Source organism: Thalassophryne amazonica, chromosome 3, assembly GCF_902500255.1.
Source record: "Thalassophryne amazonica chromosome 3, fThaAma1.1, whole genome shotgun sequence".
Lineage (NCBI taxonomy): Eukaryota > Metazoa > Chordata > Actinopteri > Batrachoidiformes > Batrachoididae > Thalassophryne > Thalassophryne amazonica.
Window position 1 is genome coordinate 71,985,953 of NC_047105.1, and position 10,779 is coordinate 71,996,731.

A 10,779-nucleotide genomic window follows, 5' to 3' on the forward strand; every position below is an offset into this window, starting at 1 on the left:
AACCAGAAAATAGAACAGTTGTAGTTCCATTCTAGAGGAGATAAATGCATGGATCAAGGTCCAGTGTCAGCCTAGAAGGATGGGACGAATCTTCGCTATATTTCGCAGATGGAACAAAGCAGTCCTCGTATATTTCTGATGTGGAGGTCAAAGGACAATGTAGGATCAAAAATTACCCCAAGGTTCCTCACTTTGTCAGTGTGATGTATGACACACGAGCCTAGGCTCAGCGTTAACTGGTCAAGATTGATGCCAATGTCTCACTGGACCAAGAAGCATCATTTCAGTCTTATCAGAGTTTAAAAGTAGGAAGTTTCTAGACATCCAACTTCTCACTGATGCAAGGCAGTCTTCTAAGGATTTTATATGGATGAAATTACCAGCAGTTATCGGCATGTATAACTGAGTATCATCAGCATAGTAGTGAAAGCTAATCCCAAACAACCGCAATATGTGCCAAGGGGTGCTATATAAAGGGAGAAAAGCATGGTCCTAAGATGGACTCCTGTGGAACCCCAAATTTCATGCCACTAAGGGTAGAGGTAGTGCTACTGTACAAAACACAGAAGGAAAGGTGATGTAACACAGTGGTAAACATACCCCTGTCCCAGCTTTTTGAAACGTGTTGCAGGCATCCATTTCAAAATGAGTCAATATTTGCACAAAAACAATAAGTCTATCATTTTGAACATTAAATATCTTGTCTTTATGGTGTATTCAATTGAATATAGGTTGAAGAGGATTTGCAAATCATTGTATTCTGTTTTATTTACACTTTACACAACATCCCAACTTCATTGGAATTGGAGTTGTGTATTTAATGCACCTTTATTGATGTACAGAGACAGAATTGCTACTGTCCATATACTTATTTACCTGATTACAACAAATAATAAAATCCACTTGCTTTTGCTTTGTTTTTCAGAATTACCTGACTGAGATGGGGGATGATCGACCTTTTGTTTGCACTGCCCCTGGATGCGGGCAGGTATGGTTTCTGTATTTCTGCCTTGCAGTCTCACTTTGAGTCTGTCAACAGTACATCAATCCCTGGAATTATTACAAGAGGAAACAAAAGTGCGTATTTGAGTCTTTAATTGGCTGAAATGTTGCCTATTCAGTTAGTTTTATGTTCTGTTAACTTTCTATTCAGTTTGATAGCTTTATATATTTTTATGTTCAGTTAGCGTTAGGTTTAATTTTGTGTTCTGTTAATTTTATATTCAGATAAGTTTGAAATCCATTTGTTTCCTTTTCAGTTAGCTTTTCAACAGGCATCATTGCGCCCATGCGTAGTAGCAGGTGCTGGGGTATTGGCTTCAGTCCTGTGTGTGAACAAAATAACTTGAAGGGATTTCATTTTAATCTATCTTGGTGAGATGATTGAGGGTAATCGAAGAATAAATTGATTTGGTTGAAAAACAAGATTGCAGGCCAAGGTCACAATTTCAGCTCAATACTTGTTTCAGAGGATTTGTGGCTTTGCCATGAATTGGGTAATTGGCCCTATGCTGAAGCCTAAAACTGCTATAGTGTTTATTTTGTAACAGTGTTGTTGGAACTACTTTTTCTTGTTTATTGTTCCTCAGTGCTGGCCCATTGTTGAGTCAAACATTCCTGGGAAAAAATGGTGTATTTTCTAGGCATGCCTTCAAATGTGTGTGTGTGTGTGTGTGTGTGTGTGGTGGGGGGGGGGGGGGGTTGGACAAAAAAGCGACATTTGTCCTTGGGACAATTTTTCATAAACATACAACAAAGAATCTATATCAAGCAAACAGTAATTATTTTATATAAGTACACATTTACACTTTAAACATTCATTCCATTAATATAACTACTGTGTTACCCATGGGGATCCATGGGCTCCAGATTGTAATAAATTGTGCGAAGTTTCTATAATGAGTTGGAATGGTATGAGAGTCCAGAATGTTTTTAGAACCTTAGACCTCAACAGTTTTTTGAAGAACTCAACCCTTTTATTTCCTGTTAATTACGTAATTTTTTTAATGTTAATTTACTGTCTTTAATGTATTTAGAAATTGTTTAGGTTCTTATCATATACACACTATTACTATTTTATTTTTACTTCTGTTTTGTCATTTGTTTTTTTAAATGGCCCACAAATAAGCATTTTAACTTTCTTGTGTATTTACAATGATATTATGTACTTATGTTGAACTTACTAAATAAAATCACGCACGCACTCGTGCTTTTAATATATAGATGATTTACCGCCCCCTGCTAGATTGGCATGTGAGTCCAGAATGTAAACATCAATGTCCATTGTTCAGTGCTTTTAGCGAATATATGTAGCTCCTCTAAAAATAGTAATCCTATCAACATTGGTTTTGGCGCCATTCATCCTTGACCCAAAATACGTAAGCATACCAAATGGCAAGTGTCAGCTCACCACATTTATAGATGATCAAAATTGCACACACACGTGCATGCGCGCACACACAGCTTTTTGTCTTTTCTGCAGTCTGCTGTAAGCAGGTGCTTTTAATTTGACAAACAGTGATGGTGGCAGAAAACATTAAAAGCAATACACATTTCACTCATGGTAACAACATGACACTTAATAGTGGAGCAGATATGTGAAAAAGATGTTAATAAAGACATTTTTGTTGAGATAACGGCTCAAAATGTATTAGTATGAAAATTTTTTTTAAGTATGCTAAAGCATGCAACATACAAATTCAACAATACAAAAGCCAGATTGATACTTGCATGGAAGTTTATTTTAATTATTTTTATTCTCTTTCAATTTATGGGCAACCAAGCAGAATCTTTTTCAGACTATTTTTCCTAGTCTCTTCTGCCTATGAAGTTGCACAAAATGGCTTCCATTGGTATTTAAAAAAGGCAAAGTGCTACAGCAGCTCATCCATTAGAATAATAATAAAAAAATCATCTAGTGACACCCCACCCTGCCGCACCAAGCACCTCTATGCTCTAAATGCTATTACCAAGGTACTATTTACCAAGCAAAGGATTAAAAAATTAAAATACATTCACGTTGTTTGTTACCCTGAGATATTAAAGCTTCAAACTGAAGTGGTTTATTGTTATTTATGAATCAGATCATCCCCATATGACAATAAGATTCTGAACCACATGATACTGTGTGAGTGCGAGAATTTCATCCAGCAAACTAGCTGTCTTCAGCTATACACAATACCCCATAATGACAATGTCAAAAACTAAGAAATCACATGTACATAAAGTTTCCATTGATCATCTAGTGGTTAAAGCATTGGGCTTGAGACCAGGGGATTCTCTGTTCAAATCCCAGCCTGACCGGAAATTCACTAAGGGCCCTTGCGCAAGGTCCTTAATCCCCTAGTTGCTCCCGGTGTGTAGTGGGTGCCTTGCATGGCAGCACCCTCACATCAGGGTGAATGTGAGGCATTGATATGTAAAGCAGTGTAAATGCAGTCCATTTATCATTCTTGAGATGTTTGTACAGCTTAATTTGAGTCCACCTGGCATAAAATCAGTTGATTGGACATGATTTGGAAAGACACACACCTGTCTCCATATCAGGTCCCACAGTTGACAGTGTATGTCAGAGCATAAACCAAACATGAAGTCAAAGGAATTGTCTGTAGACCTCTGAGACAGGATTATCTTGAGGCAAAAATCTGGGGAAGGGTACAGAAATATTTTTGCTCTTTTAAAGGTCCCAGTGAGCACAGTGGCCTCCATCATCCATAAATGGAAGAAGTTTGGACCCACCGAAACTCTCTCTAGAGCTGACCACCCATCTAAACTGAGTGATCAGGAGAGAAGGGACTTAGTCAGGGAGGTGACCAAGAACCCGATGGTCCCTCTATCAGATCTGACCTTTATCTGGTCTGATGAGACAAAGACTGAACTCTTTGCTGTGAATGCCAGGCGTCATGTTTGGAGGAAATCAGACACCATCCCTGTGGTGAAGCATGGTGGTGGCAGCATCATGGTGTGGGGATGTTTTTTAGCAGCAGGAACTGGGAGACTAGTCAGGATTGAGGGAAAGATGAATGCAGAAATGTACAGACATCCTGGGTTGAAAACCTGCTCCAGAGCACTCTTGAACTCAGACTGGGGTGATGGTTCATCTTTCAGCAGGACATGACCCTAAGCACACAGTCAGGATATGAAAGGGGTGGCTTCAGGACAACTCTGTGAATGTCCTTCCAGTTGGCCCAGCCAGAGCCCAGACCTGAATCTGAATGAACATCTCTGAGAGATCTGAAAATGACGCTCCCCATCCAACTTGGAGCTTGAGAGGTGCAGCAAAGAGGAATGGGCAAAACTGCCCAAAGATAGGTGCACCAAGCTTGTGGCATCTTATTCAAGAAGACTTTAAGCTGTAACTGCTACCAAAGGTGCATCAACAAAGTACTGAACAAAGGGTGTGAATATTTACATACATGTGATTTTCTTAGTTTTTTATTTTAATACATTTTTTAAATTTGAGGGGAAAAAAAATAATTTACTCCATTTTGAAATAAGGGTGTGTCATAAAATGTAGATAAAGTGAAGCTCTGTGAGTACTTTCTGGATTGAGTTGAATATTAGTATGTGTTCAATTCATACCTCCAGATATTACTACATGCACTACGCCGGCACCATTACTTCTTTACAGAATGTCCTTCCACTGTGCAGCGCAAGCATGGACCCCCCCCCCCCCCCAAAAAAAAAATCTCACGTGGGCAGTGGTATCAACAGTCCGTCTTTTGTTCCTTCACATGAATAAAACATTTATCGGTCTATTTAAACCCACGTTTTACTGATTGCAGAGTCAGATCTGGACTTAGCAGCATGTTTACATTCCCTGTGAATGGATTACCACCACACTAACCTGGAAGATCTGTAGTAAATAATGGAGGCACATTGATATTAACAAAGGACTTGCACTTAAGACATAGTACCTGTATTTCTGAGCTTTTTTGCAAGGACACGGTGTGGTAACATTTTTGTTTTAGTTTAGTTATCATATTAATATCTTTAGTAAAATTATTTACCATTATTGAGTTTTATTGATACTGCTATAAGAAGTTAGAATTCTCAGGTCAGTATACAGCCTATAAAGATACACCTGTAGTATCTTTGATAGTCATAACTTTAACACAAAACAGGTTAGCTGATAAACATGGTGGCATAAGATAAAGACACAGAGCCATATCTTATAATGTCACTAAATCACAATTACCTGATATGAGACTACAGTATGTCAGATATGTAAGGTGAGGACTTGGCTTTGAATCCCCATTCCTGTTTTTGGTCAGGTGAGTTGGTGCAGTGGTTAGCCTTCTTGCCTAACAGCAGCTTCCGTTGGCCTCATAAGTTTATGTGAATGTGCACCGTTATTTTACAAAAACCAGAGCGATGCAAAACATCACTTTTTAATTTAGTGGGATTCAAATTAAACCATAAAGCACTGCAGAATAGTGCAGTCACAAAGCAAAATGACAATTAAGAAAATGAAATTATACCAGATCAAAAGTTTACATCCGCTTTGTTGTTATTATTAATTGGATGACACCTTGGAGCTGATGCGTGCCTTGCAGTTGAAGCTAAAGGTTTCGGAGGCCGGTGAATATTCTTAATTCATAATTGGATTTGGTTGTTCAAGTGGAACTGTTGTTTTTCACTGCTCAGCTACATACTCCAGGCTTATCTAGTCTCAAGGACAAATTGCCCACTGTTTACCTCTAGAGAATTTATTCAGGCCTTGGTGAGAGTATTCGGCTCCATTCTTATCTCAACCCACAAAGACAATAAACTGACTTACACATGGACTGAAGCATGCTCCAGCTTTTCCCTTTACCTCCCTTCTTGCCCCCCCCCCCCCCCCCCCCCCCGCGGCAGTCCCCCGCTCTTCCCAAGCTGGCAGGCGGCGTGACTCCAGTTGCAGCAGCTACCACACACTCACATTGCCTCAATTTGGAAAACGGACTGTTTTAAATTTAGTGCATATAAACAATGTCAAATGTGTATATGTGTTTGTCTTAATTCTGATGTGTGCCGTTATTACGGTAAACAAGTAATAATTGAGGATTAATTGCTGTTTGTCTGTGGAATGTGAGTGTGGCAATCTCGTTATTGTAATGACGATAATAAAGTTGTCCATCCATCCATTACACAGTGTTGCCTCTTTAGCATCAATGACACCTTGCAGTCTTTGTGAGAGTTGTGGGATGAGCACCTTTATCTTCCTACATGGTGGAACTGACTTTTCTTGAGGCAAAGCCTCCAGGTCTTGTAAAGTTTTGCATTGTCTTACATGAACTGGATGTTTGAGGTCTCCCCAAAGTGGCTCAATGAAATGGAGGTTAGAAGATCACTTCAGAACCTTCTTTTTTTTCTGCTGTAGCCTCTGTAGCAGTCACTCCACTTTCTGCTGAAGTACTTTTAGGGGATTTTGTTATGATCCTGTCCAATTTTGCTGGTAGTTGAGGCTGAAATGTTTGCTGCTCTGCCTGTCTGGCTTGGTAGCAATAGAGCCAGTAAATTTCCACTTATCTATCAGACTTTGAACACTACTGACCAGCATTTTCACATCTTTGCTATCAATATATGCTTTCCCTGATTTGACTGCACTCTCTTGCAGATCTTTTGACATGTTTTTGCTTCCCTCATGGCTCAGTAGCCAGCAAAATAAGCACAGTCTTGGGTGAAATGTACAGAAGTCTCACAAGAGCTACGAAACTCATTGACTATTTATACACAGTCATTAATTATAAAAAAAATAACGCAGGTGTGGAATCCTACCTTTTTAATGGTATATTAAACCTGTGTTTGTTTTTCTTCCAGAGATTTACGAATGAAGACCACCTGTCAGTCCACAAACACAAGCATGAAATGACACTAAAATTCGGTCCTGCACGAACCGACTCTGTTATCATTGCAGGTGAATGGCATTTTCTTTTATTCCCTTGAATGAAACTGTTGATCAGTTTGTAGAGGTGTAATAGAGTTATCAGTGCTCTGTTGATGTGTGTGGATATCTTCTGTGATGTCCACAAGGAGGGAGATAGTACTTTCTGACAACTCTCTAAGCTAAACTTTGATTTTTGACAGATCAGACCCCCACACCCACACGTTTCCTGAAGAACTGTGAGGAAGTTGGGCTGTTTCAATGAGCTGGCCACTCCTTTGAGCAGGAGTTCTGCAAAGCACATGAGGATGACCAGAGGACAAAAACCCTGGTGAGAATTCTGTTAAATTTGAACATTATAAATAGAGCGTTGCCCATTGGGATCCACAGGCTCGAGATTGGGTAGTGTTAATAAAATAGATAGCTGACATTTTTCAAGGGTGGTAATAAACTGTACAAAGTTTCTATAATGAGTTGAACTGGTGTGTGATTCCAGAATGTTTTTAGAACCTTAGACAGCACCTTGGTCAGCATGGTGGCTTAGTGTACCACTGTTGCCTCACAGTAAGAAGGTCATAGGTTCCATTCCCATCTGTGCCTTTCTGTGTGGAGCTTGCATGTTCCCCCCGTGTTTGCATGGGTTTCCTCTGGGTGCTCCAGTTTCTCCCATATTAAAGAGATGCAGGTTAGGTGAATTGGAAACTTTATAACTGCCTAGGTCTCCCTTGCAAAAGAGATCTCGATCTCAATGGACTAACCTGGTTAAGTTAAGGTTAAATTAAATTAGGCGTTAGACCTCAAACAGTTTATTAGAAGAGGAGCTCAACCCTTTTATTTACTGTTAATTATGTAATTTTAATATTAATTTACTGTCTTAATGTATTTGTAAATTGTTTAAGCCGTTGTGATCATGTTTCTGTGTAGGCTCTCAGTTGTCCAGGTGGTTCCATAGTAGAGAACTTGAATCTTCGACTGGACTGAGTTGCTTGACGTGAGGACGTTTCGCTTCAAATCACAGAAGCTTCCTCAGCTAAAATTCTTGCTCTGGTAGTCTGACTTCTGTAGAGAAGAATAAACCAGAAGCCAACAAAAGCTGGAGTTTTTTAACCTAACCAGACCCCTCCTACCGAGAGGCTGAGTGCTATAGGCTAGTGACTAAACAATAGCTCTAATTAGCACCTATTGTGCTCTAGTTAGCACTCTCATAATGATGGGATGGAAGCCTCCCCTCAACACTACATAGGTGAGACTAAGCAACCTTTAAACAAGAGGCTATACTAGCACCACGGAGAGGTCGCCAGTGGACCTCAGTCTGCAGTTCATCTCCATCTGAAAGACACTAACCACACGTTTGAGGACAAGGAAGTTAAAATCTTAGCCAGAGAGAAGAAATGGTTTGAGAGAGGTGTCAAGGAAGCATTCTTTGTAAAACAGTTGAAACCCAGCCTTAACCGGGGGGCGGGTCTCAGACACGCTTTGTCCCCTGTTTACAATGGGGTACTCAGGTAAAAGCAGTTTCAGTCTTTTGTTCATGGTAATGAGTCATTCACGTCATCAGGAGAGTCGTCAAGGGAGCCATCAGGGGAGGCTTCCATCCCATCATTATGAGAGTGCTAACTAGAGCACAATAGGTGCTAATTAGAGCTATTGTTTAGTCACTAGCCTATAGCAGTCGGCCTCTCGGTAGGAGGGGTCTGGTTAGGTTAAAAAACTCCAGCTTTTGTTGGCTTCTGGTTTATTCTTCTCTACAAGAGTCAAGACAGAAGTCAGACTACCAGAGCAAGAATTTTAGCTGAGGAAGCTTCTGTGATTTGAAGCGAAACGTCCTCACGTCAAGCAACCCAGTCCAGTCGAAGATTCAAGCTTCTCTACTTTGTTGTGATCATATACATACTAATTACCTCCGCCAAGGAGGTTATGTTTTCGGTCGGGTTTGTTTGTTTACTTGTCTGTCTGTCAGCAGGATAACTCAAAGTTTTGAACGGATTTTGATGAAATTTTGTGGAGTGGTTGGAAATGACAAGAGGAACAAGTGATTAAATTTTAGTGGTGATCACGATCCGGATCCCGATGCTAATGCGTTAGCATGTCTGTGGCATTTTCAATGTTAAAAGTTAGCATTAAGCAGTTGCAGCTGTCATCACGTTCGGGTGCATTTGTTTTCAAATTGTAAATTGTAAATTTCTTAAATTTATTTTTGTTTATATATTAATAATCTAATGATTATTATATACAATTTTAGAGAAAGAGACAAAAAGAAATAGATCACTGTGCCAAGTGGGAATCTCTTTAGGGTCAGTGACCCTATGGCCTTGTTTAGAGAAGTGTTTCATAAATGTTAAAAAATTCATATATTTGCAGTTTATTTGAATAATAAATGGAATTTTGTCTCATTTGTTTTTGTCTGTAAGCACATGCAATATCAATATCAGTGCTCAGATGACAGTAGCTTCTGGGAAAGGTGCAAGTTACAATAAACTGTGATGCCAAGCGCTAAGGATACATGCTATCCAGTCACAGCAGATGAAACTTTTTTTTACTACTGAGTAAACATCATTGTTAGACTTTTTTAGGTTCACTGATTCCACGGCGTGTAGATGTTATGGCGTCAGTGACCCCATGGCCTTGGCAGAGGTTTGCACTCTGAGTGCTTCTAGTTGTTATTATTATCAGTATTATTTTTTTTTTTTTTTTATTATTATTTTTACTTTGACTTTGTCATTGATTGTTAAATGGACCACAGTGGAAATAAGTGTTTTCATTTTCTTGTGTGTCATCCATGTATTTTTAACGTATTTACAATTATATTATGTACTTACATTGAACTTACTAAATAAAATCACATACTCGTGCTTTTAATTTATAGATGCCTTACCAGCCCCTGCTGGATTGGCGTGTGAGTCCAGAATGCAAATATCAGTGTCCATTGTTCAGTGTTGTCAGCTAATATATGTAGCTTCTTTAAAGATATTAGTCCTATCAACATTCGGTTTTGGCACAGTTCATCCTTGACCCAAACGCCAAATGTCAGCTCTCCCCAGTTTGTGCATGATTAAAATTGCATGCATACATGTGCAGCTGTTTCTTTTCTGCATTCTGCTGTCTGCAGGTGCTTTTAATTTGACAAACAAAGGCAGTGGTGAAAGACATTTAAAACACGCCACATTTCAATCATGGTGCCAACGTAACATTTAACTCACGGTGACAGTAATATAACACTTATCTAAACCGACTAAACTAATTGAACTACAAAAAAAAATCAATAACACTAACAACACAGTTAAACTAACATGAACCACAATAACATTTAAAACCCCAAACTCCCATGGTGCATTGCAGCACAACATCCATTTTGTATTGGTTAACTAAAATAGCTCATTTTTACAACATTTGTTCTATCAACTTTCTGTTTTTGCAGTGTTCATCGTTGACCTTAAATACATAAACATAACCAACGGCAAATTTAGCTCTCCTCGGTTTTTGTGTGATCAAAGCCATACATACACACATGCACACACCCACACAGAGGCCACTTGGCTATTATAATATAGATAACTAACAGTTGGCTTTGTGTTTTTGTTGTGTATGCAACTCTGACCATTGATAGAAAGCTCTAGATACTGTAGATAGCAAATTATATCACCATGAGTGATTTTGATGTCGTAAATGACTTGTCCCTTGTTTTTACTTTTTTTTTTTTTTTTTTGCACTTTAGGCTGCACCTTTGCAGACACCATCTGAGGTAAAAGATGAAGACGAGGGACCTTTACAGGTTGATTCTTCACCTCCAGAAAGTCCAGACTCATCATCCACCATGTCAGACAACAGCAAAGAGTCAAGGGTAAGACAAAATCACCCATGCAGATATTTTGTAATTTACAGTGCTTCCGTATGAGCGTAAAAAATAGGAAACG

At 39.1% G+C, this 10,779-nt stretch overlaps 2 protein-coding genes across 2 annotated transcripts in view; both read left to right on the forward strand.

Annotated features, from left to right (window-relative positions):
- LOC117507019 (cyclic AMP-dependent transcription factor ATF-7-like) overlaps positions 1 to 10,779 on the forward strand; it is a 33,179-nt gene that overhangs the window by 9,938 nt on the left and 12,462 nt on the right. The window contains 4 exon segments of the mRNA XM_034166704.1: positions 926 to 988; positions 6,802 to 6,898; positions 7,069 to 7,196; positions 10,581 to 10,706. Coding sequence (XP_034022595.1) covers positions 941 to 988; positions 6,802 to 6,898; positions 7,069 to 7,196; positions 10,581 to 10,706 — 399 coding nt within the window. The 5' untranslated portion in view covers positions 926 to 940.
- dip2bb (disco-interacting protein 2 homolog Bb) overlaps positions 6,728 to 10,779 on the forward strand; it is a 275,837-nt gene continuing 271,785 nt past the window's right edge. The window contains 1 exon segment of the mRNA XM_034166708.1: positions 6,728 to 6,745. The gene's annotated coding sequence lies outside the window, so the exon portion shown is untranslated.